Genomic DNA, 13,505 nt, shown 5'->3' on the forward strand with positions numbered 1-13,505 from the left:
GGTAAAATGCAAGCTGAGTTAATCCTTTACTTCAGGTGTTCAGTTCAATGAGTGTTGACAAATAGATACATGAACAACTCCCCAAGCCAAGGTACAGCACATCCACTCTACCCTTCCAATCAATACCTGCCCACTCATCCTTAGCTATTGCTTTCTATCACCAGGGATTAGCTTTGCCTATTTTAAAATCCCACATAAATTGAATCAGATAGTATGTATTATTTTGTGTCATTTATTTATTTGTTTTAGTTTAATATGGTTTTTTGGGGGTGGTGCCAGGGATTGAACTCAGGGGCACCCATCCACTGAGCCATATCCCCAGCCCTATTTTGTATTTAGAGACAAGGTCTCATTGAATTGCTTAGTGCCTCGCTCTCGCTGAGGCTGGCTGTGAACTCAAGATCCTCCTGTCTTAACTTCCTGAACCCCTGGGACTATAGGTGTGTGCCACTGTGCCCAGCTAATATGATGTTTTTGAGACTTATCCATGGCACTGTAGTATGCACACCACAAGTGGTTTATCTGTTCTCCTGTTGATGGACATTTGAGTTTATTTTTTTTTTAGTGGATGTTGTAAATAAAGCTTTTATAAATGTTCTAGCAAAGTTTTTTTTTTAAATAATATGTATCTATATCGCTCTGGAATAAACCCTTGGGATTGGAATTACTGGATCATAGGTGTTTTCCATAGATAGTTTTCCTTTATAAGAAACTGCTAAGTAGTTTTCCAAAGTGGTGGTACCTCTTCACACAACCACCAGCATTGTACCCACGACAACGTTTGGTGTTGCTAGGCTTTCTTATTTTAGCCATTCCAATGGGTATCACTGAAAGGTCTCAAGCAGCGGGAGACTTGACTTTAAAAGAAAATCACTCTTGCCAGGCACAGGTGGCACATACCTGTAATCCCAGCAGCTCAGAAGGTTGAGGCAGGAGGATCACAAGTTTGAGGCCAGCATAAGCAATTTAGCAAGGACTTATGTAATGTAATGAGATTCTGCCTTAAAATAAAAAAGGCTGGGGATGTGGCTTAGTGTTAAATGCCTCTGGGTTCAATCCCCAGTACAAAAAAAGAAAAAGAAAAAGAAAGAAAGAAAAAGAAAATCACAATATGGAGGGGGAGAATGGATGAAGTGAGGGCTGGTCAATAAACATTTATCTATGGAAAACATCTATTCCATGATCCAGCAATGGTGATCCTAAGTATTTACTCAAGAGAGATATAAATATGTATTTCAAAAAGACCTTTGCTAGAACATTTATAGAAGTATTATTTATAACAGCCACTAAAAAATAAAAATATAAACCTCAAACGTCCATCAACAGGACATCAGATAAATAAACCACCTGTGATCTTCATACTACAAATACACACAGTGCCGATTTCGATGGTACAGGTGAGAGAGAATGTGGATTACTTTATGGGACTTAATGCTGAAGATGGATTTGAAAGGTATTTAGAAGGTAAAATTAATAGAGGAGTTTGCTGCTAGTTAGGAACATTAGAAAAGATCCAAATTATTTTTTGTTATTGTTTTTTAATTTGGCGGAGGGTATAGGTCACTTGGCTTGACTTGGTTTTGAATAGACATTTATGGTGCCTCTGACAAATGCGACTGTTTGAACATGTTGTCCATTTACTGTGGAACAGCATACAGTCACTAAAAATGTGTTGTAGAGGAATATTTCTTGATATATAAAGATTTCAAAGTGAGTTGCTTAAATAATGTTACAAAATTTTGTAAATATAGATTGACCACTTTTTATTTTTATAAAACCATATTGAAGGGCTAGGGATACAGTTCAGTGGAGGAGTGCTTGCCTAACATGCTCAAAGCCTGGATTCGATCTGTAGCACTGCAACAAGCAAACAAAACAACAACAAAACAAAAACAAACTGTACTGAGAAAAGTCGTCTGAAAAGCTGTACAATGAACCGTTGACTGTGATCTCTAGGTTGAGTTTTCAGAATAGGTTTTAATTTGGGCTATATTTTTTCCTCATTTTTCTACAAAGAACATGTGCTAATTGTGTAATATGAAAAAAGTTATTTTTAAAACATTTAAAATTTCAAAAATAGAAATTTATTTTAAGAGCACAAAACGAGAATAAATAGAATCCCAAAGGGATGGGAAGGTAGTGGTAACAGCATCTAGCTCCTTCCTTCCTCCTTTATCCTCGAATGGCTCCTTCTACCCTGTTCCTCTGGGCACAATATCTGGCAGGAATTTCTAGGCTTCTTTCAGATTTTGAGAATCTGAGGGTGAAGTGGAAGGGCTTTTGAGAAAGACTGAGCTGAACTCAAATCCATGATTTTGAAATCCATGAAGACTTCTCTTTCTCTGATCCCTGTGCCCAACTTACTTTGGTTAGTTATGTCCCCACCTCCCACCCCTCCAGTACTGGGGCACTCCACCTCTGAGCTACCTCCCCTTTTCATTTAGAGACAGGGTCTTGCTAAGTTGCCCAGGCTGGTGGCCTCCAACTTGTGATCCTCTTGCCTCAGTCTCCTGAGTATCTGGGACGACAGGTATGTGCCTGTCCCCGGTTGGATGCCAATAGTGTTGATCAGTTCTGTTGTATCTGCCACTTCATGGAGTAGTTCATGCACATCATCTATGACCTGTGCTGCTAATCCAGCCCCAGTCCTCATCTTACTTGACACATCAGAGGCAGCTGCCACAGTGGATCTCTTCCTCCTGGAAACTCCCTCCTGGTTATCCCTACTTCACCAGCCAGTCTTTTTCAGTCTTCTTTGCCCCTCCAATCTTTTAATCTTGGAGTGTCCCAGGGGCTTGGTCCTTGGAACCTCCCTTTGTTCTATCTACACTTACTCCTTAGTGATTTCATCCAGCCTCAATTTTAAATACTCTTGCACACACTGACTACTCCTAATTTCTATCTCCAGGCTGTGTCTCTATCCTGAACTCCAGACTCCCACATCCCAATTGGTGTTTCCATGTGATTTCTAACAGCCGTCTCAAAGTTGACATGCCCCTCGGAATGCTGTTCTTCCCTCACCCACAACCCAAATTGTTGCTCCAATTCTCTACTAATGCAACTTCAGTCTTCCTTGTGCTCAGGCCAAAAATCTTGGAGGCATAATCAACTCCTCTTTTTTTCTTCACTTCAGGTCTAAAAATGTATCTATCTTAAAAAATGTATCCAGTTATGGCCTCCGTAGGCCCCTGGTCACCCTCTTGCCCCACCTGGGTTACTGCAGCAGACTATAATGATCTTTGCTTCTTTCCTAGTCACTTCAATTTAGACGTCAAAGTGATCCTTTAAATATAATACATCAAATGATGTCATTTCTAAGCTCAAAAAACTCTTGGCAGCCAAACATGAGTAGATACTGGTGTCCTAAAAATCTTGCTGGCCCTAGGTGCTACAACCCCAGTTCCTTTCCTGATTATAATTTACTATACTCTCTCTCTGACTTCCTTCAATCCAGTTTCATAGTCCTCGCTATTCCATATGTCAAGCCTGCTCAAAGCTTCACTTTTCTTTCAGATATCCACATGGCAGCTACTGTTCTCAAGTCTTTGCTCAACTGTGAGGTCTCCTCTGACTTCCTTGTTTAAAAGTGCAACTCTCCACCCCCATCTTTCACTTCTGTCCCTTCCCTGCTTTATTTTTTTCCATAGTACTTAGTATTTTCCAACAAATGCTATCATTTCTTTCTTACTTTCTCATTTCCACAGATGTAATCCCAGTCCCTGGCATAGAATAGACTCTATTTATTGGATAACTGATACTTGGTATGTTATATCTTAGATTCTAGTTTCATATAGAGAAATGTTTTCCCCACTAACTTGAGAGTTGCTAAAGGGAAGGGTGGGTTTGTGATTCCTCCCCCTCCGCAAAGCTTACCACTGTGTCTTACATGATACATAACTGAATGATGGAAACTCAAGATGGAGACTTATCCATCTTGGAGAGAAGGAAATAAGGTCATCCAGGAGAGCCCTGCTAATTATTAGAGGTACACACTCCATTGATGCTCCACGGCCACCTGAGTTAACTGAATAGTTCCCTGCACAGATACCTGGAAGTACATCCCTGTATAACCAACCAATTGAGGATCCAGGTTCTTCAGCCTGAAGCCAATGTAGTCAGAGTAAGATGGTGGCACAGTATTTAAGTATGGAGCTGGCAAGTAGAGCATTTAAGTGTTTAAGGGATTATCACATGTATTATCATATACAAACAGCCCTTTAGTTTGACAATGTCATTAATTTCAGTATCCTTCAGTGCCTGCCATCTAGTAGGTACTTACCGGGTGCTTGGAAAATGGATAAACATGTCTTTAATTGTGGGACTGAGCTGTCTTTGGAGCTTGCTTAGAGGTAATTGTTGAATTTGACTACACATACACATACACACCTTGAGTTACCTAAGAAACTCCTTTCCTCCTTGCCTCTTAGGAGGTCTGGGAAGCAGCACATTATTGGTTCTCCTATTGACCTAAGAGGTCCTTCAAGACTGTGTAGTCAAACTTAGTCAATCATTGAGCAGGGACCAGAATCAGATGTCCAGCCTTCAAGGGTCTCGTCTTATTTTCACAAAAGCCACTGTAAAGTAATTTTGGAGGCTGACAGCCATGAGTATTTTCAGATTCAATTTCAACAAAGTAATTCCATTTAAGAAAGATTGCCAAAAAGGTAATGGAGATTAAAAAAAAAAATGCTCTGTAAACTGTAAAGTGGTATCCAAAGGTTAGCTATCTGAGGTTCATCACCAAGGTCAACAAATCCAGGCCTGCAGGTTGAGCCAGCTGTTAAATTGGAGATGCTAAGTAAGGAAAGGCTGGTCAGTTAAGGGGCCCCTTTTGAATGGGATTATCAGTGTATTTGCCAGGATCAAAGGATACAGTTGCTTGCCTGTGTATCACCCTCACTCCGGGCACCTATTTTAAGTACAATATACACTTATGCTGAATAGCATCAATACTTACATTATATATGTTTGCCTTAAAATGGATAATTTTCTGGATGTTCCCATTTTTGCTCATTTTTGGAAGCTACACGCTGAGCTCTAGCCACCTGCAAGGCTGGGCATCAGATTATCTCTCCAAGGTTTCCAACTGTCTGGGTACATGAGTGTTTTTCTTCCACATTAGTTTCCATTTGTCCCAGCTGCATCAGAATTGAGATTCTGCACATACTCTGGCTTTCAGAACTACATTCTTTTGCCCTCACACTACCTCTTTGTCATCTGACAACTGAATAAGCATTGTTCCTCTGGCATGGCTCGTGAAAAGGGACTCTGACGAAGAATAAACTTCACATTTTCTGGCTTCCTTATCCTAGCGCCCAACACTAGAAGGGCAGCAGTGTTTGGTGACCTCCCGCATTAGGTTAACGATCTGGGTCTGGGCCCAGGCTGGATAATGAGCCTGTGAATAATGGGAGAGCTGACTGTCAAAGCCTTATCATGGTGGAGTTGAGAGGAGGGCCCCTTTGTCCTGCACCCCTGCCCCTTCTCCCTAAGCATCTTTTCTTAATCTGCTGAAGCTAATGGGGTTTATGTGGCAGACATTCATTCCCCGCAAGCTCCAAACAGAGTGGCTGTGCACCGATTCAGTCTCGATGTTACTACACTTAAAGCTTGTAAACCAGTGAAAGAAAGATAGTAGATAAACTTACAGAAAGCCTTCTGTTGCAGACTTGAAAAAAGGCTCAGTTTTATTTCTCCATTGTAATAGGAGTCTTGAAAAACCCAAATTAAAGGTACAGAACACTAAAGGGCACAATACCTGCACACAACCCTGCAAACTTGATTTCCTTCCACAGGTTTCCCAAGTGATAAACTCTCACAAGAAAGATACCTGGAGGAAAGATACCCACTGTTGAATGGCCAGAAAGAAACACAACAAGACAACAATTTCTTTTTCTTTTTTTTTTCTTTTACAAAGGGACCAAATTTGATAATGAGTAAAATTTTTACTTGTCAAAAGCAAAACTTGTTGGGAGAAAATTAGGAAATGGTCTTGTAAGTTTTTACTGGTTTTCAAGGTGTCTGTCTAAGGGTCTAAAATAGAATCATCCTGGGACTAGTCTAGTTAATCTTTTAACTAGCCTAGTCTAGTTAATCTTTTCACATAATCCAAGGTCCAAACATAAACCCTGTCTTTAAAAATTAGTTACTAAGAGTTGGTGACTAAGTGGGATGAGGGGTGGGGTGATCTCTGTTCACCGCCGGCTAGGAAAAGAATCTTTCTATCTCTCATCCCTTTTGGATGATTTTTTTTTTTTTAAACTAGAATATCCAGGTAACAGTTTCTTCAACTACTTTGAACTCTACCATCTATTGGTAAGGCTAAATAATTGTGCGGCAGGGGTAAGGGTATGGGGCGTAAAGGTGGCTTTTGCTTGCTTGAAAGTTAGACCACTGAGGGCAAGAAAGAGGCATTCCAGGCACTTGTTAAACGAAAAGCAAACTTCTTTATTGTACACAGTACAGAATATAACGCAGCTTGGCAGGATGCATACAGCCCTGCGCAGGGGGAAGTATTTAAAATCAATTGGCAGGTTAAAGCCTTTCTGCACTGTAGACTTTCCACACTCTGGAAAAGAAGCAAACAAACAAACAAAACCCCCCCTCAAAACCCTGAAGAAAAAAAAAAAAAAAAAAACAACAACCAAAACCACCCAGGAGATGCATGAGTCCAATGGGAATGCAACGGTGATGCCGCCATCCTATATCTCGCGACAGCACAGGCCACGTGGTTACAGCAGGGGAGGGGCAGCTCAGGCGACAGAAGATTATTTTCATACTTGCTAAAACAGCATAAATTTATTTAAAAAAAAAATCCCAAACCAGGATAAGTAAAGAAAGGAAAAACAAATCTATACAGCATTTACAACAAATAAATCTCTAGCCAGCTGGGGGGTAAAATATGCATCTATGTATAGACTATGTGTAGATTAGAAAGCTATAAATACGGTTTAGAAGAGTCCTTTGATTAGAGTACAATGCTAATTACGACCCAAGATATAAGCTCCACACCTTTGTGGGCTAATTTCCCATAGAGGAAAATCTCATTTTTCCATATCTATAAAATGCACCTTTATCCCTGTGAACCTCTTCACAAATGTGCTGTTGGTTATAAGGGGGATCATGGAGCATTCCGTTTTTTGAAAAGCAACTCAATGCATGTGCCTCACACTCTTGGACTCAGCACTGTCTTCTCCACACACGAGCAACAGCATAGTCCTTCTTAATGTTCTGAGTGACACAGGGAGCACAAAATTCCATCACTGGAGCAGGCAGCAAGTGCCATCACCCTCTAGAGTGACTTTCCTCTATTTTGAGCTCAACTTTCACTCTGCTTTAACTTGGTTGTTTTAAACTTTCCCAATATAATACAGCAATTAGAAGAAACTTAAAAAAGTGGCAGGAAACCAGAGTGCTAGCACTGTTTTACCTGTCGGTGTCACCAGTAAGCCTCAAACCCTACAGAACTGTTATGCAGGGTTTAAAGCCCAAGATGTAAAGAAAAAGGAAAAAAAAAAAAAAAAACACAAACGGATGAAATGGAAATCGTCATTAGTCATGCCCAGGGAAGAATCCCTAGGGTTCCCACCAGGTGACCAAGTTTCAAATGGACATGACATGTAATATGTACATCTGCTTCCCAGAGAGGGCATGTTAGTGAACACGGGGAGCTATACACATAGAATCTATGCTTGTGTCCAGGCTACCCTGCACACTTCAAAAATGTACAACTCAGGTGCAAATGTTCCATCAGGTTGTCTGGTGCAGAAAGCACAAAGCAGGCCAGAGTGGGCTTTTACGTGGCTAAGGAACAGGCCCAGCAAAGCCCCTCTCAAGCTGCAGCTCTTCATAAGTCGGCACGGCCCTGCCTATGGGACACAGTGCACAGTTACCAAAAGGTTTGTTTTTGTTTTTTTGCTTTAAATACCAAAACTACAAAAATCAGTTTATAAACTGTTTTTCCAAAACAACCATCAAAACAAAACAACCCCCCGCCCCCCCGAATCAAAGCAAAACTAAATACTGTCAAAACTGTTAATCGCCCTTCCCCTAAAATGAAAGCCATCCACATTCAGCCATGTGACTGGGAAGAGAGAGGGGGCCTGCTCTATTTGGTGACCACATGGCTGGAAGGTTCCCAAGCGTAGCAATGGTTTATGATTTGAGAACCATGGAGTGGGTAACAGCTGTCAGGACTGATTCTCCCCTTTTTCTAAACCAAGGGGAAGTATTTCAGATTGAGCTAGAAGAACTCTCCAAATTTCAACACATATTTTTAACCTTTAATTGGTCTGAGCCTCCCCAAGTCAGTCTACCTACTTTTCTATGAGCTTGTGATTTCTTTAATAAATTGTGCAAACCAGAGCCCTTCTATGTAAAGGCATTTAGTAGTCCATGATCAACACAGATTGTCACACACTCGGTCCCATTTTGAGGGTACTAACCTGAACAAGGTATTGCTTTGCATATATTGTCCATGGTAGTGAGGAGGCTCCATTCCCACATTCTCTTCCCGGAAACCTCATCAGAATCAGAGTTGAGGCACCAACCTTTTGGTGGTTTTTCTGCCCCTGCCTGTTCCCACTCCCCAGCCAAGGTATATGCCTTTCAGGGTGAAAATCCAGAGATGGCTTGGGCTCTCCGGATAATATTCAAATGGCAAGCTTTAGAACAGCCAAGAACACAAACAAAACCACTGCCCTCATCTGCCTGAAAGGGAACTGCTAGCTCTAGGGTTTGGCTGCTCAGCCACTCAGGAACTTAGTAAGCGAAGCCTTCAGCATAGGGGAGGCTGCTGCAGCGATCCATGTCCAGGAGGTAAGCAGGGTTGTCTTCAAAGTGGGTCAGTGGCAGGGTGTCCTCCTCGTTGAGGGGGCATTCAGACTCTGCCTTCAGGAATGGACGCTGATTGTCTGGGAAGGCCATGGAGAAAAGGGCATCCGGGTCACAGACAAATTTGTAGACATATCGTTCCCCAGCGACCTGCGAGAGAAACACACCTTAAAAGGCCCAGCTGGGACAGGGAATGCGGGGGGGGGGGGGGGGGGTGTCAAGGGAAGAAAATGACATAATTTGAAGCCCAACCTCTCAGGGAGCTAAGAATCAAAAGGTCTCATGAGTAGCCGGTTATACAAATCACTGGGATTTGAGCAATCTTGGGGACCTAACTCAGCAGTTGAAACAGATGATATTTCAATTTCAAATTCACACCAGATAGGCTCTTTCAGAAGAAAACCCTCATTTTTGGTCTCATTCTGACAGCTTGGAAAGCTTAGAAAATACACTTATGCTGAAGTTGCTGCCTGGGGTTCCAAGGTCTGAGGGTTGAAAGGTGTAAGGCATAAGCCAGACCTCATTTTCAGTTACCTCCAAAGTTTACGGTCTTCATGGGTTGGGTCTATTATTATTATTTTTAAAAAATATTTTTAGTTATAGATGGACACAATATCTTTAATTATTTTTGTGGTGTTGGGAATCAAGCCCAGTGCCTCACACATGCAAGGCAAGTGTTCTACCACTGAGCCACAACCCCATCCCCTGGATTTAGTACTTTGAAGGATCAGGAATTTGATTGGAAAATCTGTGTGAAAATTTTAAGGATGTCCCATAGTCAAGTAGAAATGCTTTTTGGTATACCCTCAGTTTTAAAAAAATTATTCACTGCAAGGTTCTGCTGTACTCTAGGAGCTCACAACTGCCTTGGTATGGACTTTATGCATTGTAATATCATTGGAACCAGAGATCTTGATTATTTACGGTGCTCATCGGGTAGCTGATGAGTCATCCAGCTCAAAAGAATTACCCACTCTCTTTTGGTCATGCAGCAACAGTGCAGGAAGGCACATACCCTTGAAAATCAAACCTGATCCTCAGCTTATCAGGTAATGCAGAAAGACAAAGGAAGACTGCTATCATTACTGGTGAAATAAGCACTTTAGGATAAAAAAATCTGAATTATTGAGTTTAATCCTGCCCATTTGTCATTCTGTTGTGATTCTCAAATAATTAAAAAAGTATGGCTTTGCTTTCAAATCTTGGGTTTAAGAAGTATGTGGTTCCAGTAGAAGCTTGCAGAAGTAACAGTACAATCAGGCCAAGAGGTCTTAAGTTTATTTCACAGTTCCACTTCTATGTATGTTTAGTCATCAGAATGTGGTATCTGCACCAATTTTTCATAGAACCCAAGTATCAGAAATCTGAGATTTTTCTGAAGCTGGATGGTTATGGTCTTCATCAAAGCAAGTTTTAATCAACCACCCCTATTTGTTTTTTTTTTAAGCCACAGCTTAATCCCCCAGAGTCAGTCTGTGTGGAACAGTGAGGCAGGAGAGGAGGATGGTAATACTACTAGATCCAAGTCAGGCTTAGCTGATGACACTAAAAGTAAAAGGGACAGGGGATCAGAAGGAAATGGGAAGTGATTGCTAACAGGAATGGGGTTTCTTTTGGGTGTGATCTTAAAATTGTGATTGTTGCATGGATTAAGGATGCTCAACTAGTAAAGTCCATGTGAATATTCCCAAACCTAGAAAACTGTGTAACTAAAACACTTCAGGTCCCAAGATTTCAGATAAAGTATACTCAGTCTACATCATGTAGACTGCCTAAAAGTATAAATGCCAGAATTTTGGGAACTGCACAGTATAAAATTTGGTGGCTAAGGAAGGTCAGAAAAAGACTTGCCATTCTCACCTTCTATTACTACCCATCCCAATAAGTATTTTGTATTGCCTGACATCTTCAAAATATACCCTGTCCTCTACCCTGCAAAAAGCAACCTGCTACTGGGTGATTCATTTGCCATTTTATAAACTTTGGGCTTTTGAGTTTCAGTTTCTATAGGTTCTGAAAAATAAGATTTTCTTATTCCTCTAACACTTTGGAGAGCATTAAGCCACCAGATTTGGAGGGCAAGGTGTTTTAACAACTGAAGACTTCAACAAAGCTCTTATGGGAATGGAGACCTTCAAACTGATTCCAGATAAAATGGCTGGTTTAGTGTGGACATCTTAATAATCATGCGATTTAAACAAAGCAGAAGAGGCTAACTTTCCTATTGTGTCTCCTATAAGCAACTCCTGGTTTCTTTGTATCCAAGAACATTAAAAGTGCTCTTAATTATCCACTTAATTCTTACCTTGCTTGTTTTTTCAATGCCTTTCTACACAGAACCACTCATCAGGCTAACACTTTCTTTCAGCTATCATAAACAGTCTTATTATAGAAGCCCTGGACATTTTCTTTGAAACTGATCAGAGTGGTCTAAGAGTCTCTTGTAATTGCTCACCTTCTGCATGATGCCCTTTTCATAGTAGTAGCGTAGAGAACGGCTCAGCTTGTCATAGTTCATGGCTGGCCGGTTCTTCTGGATGCCCCAACGCCGAGCAACCTGAAAAGACAAGGAAAGCAAAGAGCAATGGAAACACATTCCCTGGGCCTACGGTTTTCTCCCAGTCCCAGGAGCACCAGTTCTGTAACCTGCCTGCTTTGGCCAATGATCCATTTCTCTGACCTACAAAAGAAAGCATTTAATTCCCTTCAGACCAAACATTGAACAAAGCTGATGATTCAGTCACAATTGTTGGGCCGTGAGACCTAGAAGAATCCTAGCACTTTAAGATTGCAGAGGGCTTGGCTAGTGTCCCAGAGGATGCAAGCTCTCTACTGTTTCTCCACGTATGAATTATTGACCAATACCCATAGACCATTAACATGTTGCCATTAAGTGCTATGGTTTCTGTAGCAGTCAATAAGGAATAATTAGAATGGTCATCCTTGAAACATTAGAAACACACTAGTGAGTTGCTAATGGGCAAGCAGAGCAAAAGTTCAATTCTAATAAGATTGGAAAGGGGCCGGGAGATGTTTACTTATTGTTGCTCACGGACTAAGGAGGAATCAGATCATTTCAGCCTTCTGCCATCCAATCCCCTGCTCCCAGAAGACTTGCAGAATGGACATTAAAGCACATAGCACCATTATCCACTTAATGAAAAATTAACAGGGCCTCACAAACAGTTCTGAAGTGCATTATATCTAACCCAGTACACCTGAGGTACAGTGATGGGGGATGTAATTGAAGCTTTTGGCAAAGAAGACTTATAGCAGGAAAACTTCTTACTAGAGTCTACCCAATTATCAGGGCAGTCAAGCATTTCTGGTTTTAAGTATCTCAACTTCCAAAATTTTACTTATGATGATGACTGTTGAGGCAGAAGAAAAATAGCCCTGGAAATGTGGGTTTTCTCAGAGGTCTTTAAACGCAAATCAGGTCATATTTTGAACATTTTAGGTCAGTTTTGGTAACTTAAAAAAAATAACTATATATTCCTTTAATCTTTGAAAGCCAAATGTTAAACATGGAATAGGAAAGTAGGGCGAAAACAGCATTTCGCATAAAGTATTTCCTTAAATTATTTTGACACAACGAAAGCAACTCTTTCTGAATTCAGATTATAAAACCTTTAATAAATAACAGATGAGCTGGACACATGCACACACCTGCAATTTTAGCTACTTGGGAGGCCAAGGCAGAAGGATTGCAAGTTCAAGGCTACACTAGGCATCATAGAGATCTAGTCTCATAATAAAAGGAGATGGGATGTAACTCAGTGGTAGAGCACTTGTTTAGCACATGTGAGGCCCTAGGTTCAATCCCTAGTACTGCAAACAAAGCAAAACAAAACAGCCCCACAAAATTTAAAAAATAAATACCAAAAATGATCTATAAGGAAGAATGCATTTGTCCTAATTAGAATAGTTCAACAGTAATGATTCTACTCTGCCATGTAAAAAAATCCCATGAAAGTTATGTTTCCATTTATTTGCTTCATGCCCCTTTGGCTCATATACTGTCCCCATATTGTACACCCATTTAATTCCATCTTAAAAACAGCCCAAAAGGCAAAACTGACCAAAAATACATCTTGGTCAGAGAATAAATATTTTTAAAGCAAGGAAAATAGTGGTTTAGAAGGAAAATCTGCTACATCAACCTAAGTTCTTCTGCTCTGTTCAACAGAAATGACACTCTCTGAAACTAATCTTTAACCACCGTCTGCCCCAAGTGACACGGGTAAATTTCAAAGAATCCTAGCATCATTATTTTACTATGCCAACAGAAAGCAATTTTGAATATTCTTCAACTTCAATTTTGACCTCTCTTTGCTGTCACTTGCATATGCAATAGCTTACTGGAGAGAGGTTTTGTATATGCACAGATTTCAAAGCAGCTCTGGTAGCCATAGTTACTGACTCATCCTCCCAGGCCAGAGCCCTATGATTCAGTGGCCCTCACCACTGCTGCTCCTTCTATAGTAATGCATGATGCAGCACAGCTCCAGAGCAGCTGGAAATGAGGGCTGCCCCTCTTCTGCAGTGGGAGGAGCAGGCAAGAGATCATTGCCAGCTCTTTCTTTCATGTCTCCCTTTAGTAACTTAGGGAACACACATCTTAAAGACTGAGGCTGAAGGAGTTAAAAAAAAAAAAAAGTCCACCTATCCCC

General features: G+C 40.9%; 1 protein-coding gene across 2 annotated transcripts in view; it reads right to left on the reverse strand.

Moving 5' to 3' along the window:
- Positions 1 to 6,423: 6,423 nt before the first annotated feature.
- Etv5 (ETS variant transcription factor 5) overlaps positions 6,424 to 13,505 on the reverse strand; it is a 58,898-nt gene continuing 51,816 nt past the window's right edge. For both annotated transcript variants that reach the window (XM_021730326.3, XM_005331011.5), the window contains exons 12-13: positions 11,288 to 11,389; positions 6,424 to 8,982 (exon numbers count right to left, since the gene is read on the reverse strand). In XM_021730326.3, the coding sequence (XP_021586001.1) occupies positions 8,761 to 8,982; positions 11,288 to 11,389 (324 nt within the window). In that variant the 3' untranslated portion in view covers positions 6,424 to 8,760. The remainder of the gene's footprint in view (positions 8,983 to 11,287; positions 11,390 to 13,505) is intronic.

The sequence above is a fragment of the Ictidomys tridecemlineatus genome, chromosome 3 (genome assembly GCF_052094955.1).
Source record: "Ictidomys tridecemlineatus isolate mIctTri1 chromosome 3, mIctTri1.hap1, whole genome shotgun sequence".
NCBI classification, from domain to species: Eukaryota; Metazoa; Chordata; class Mammalia; order Rodentia; family Sciuridae; genus Ictidomys; species Ictidomys tridecemlineatus.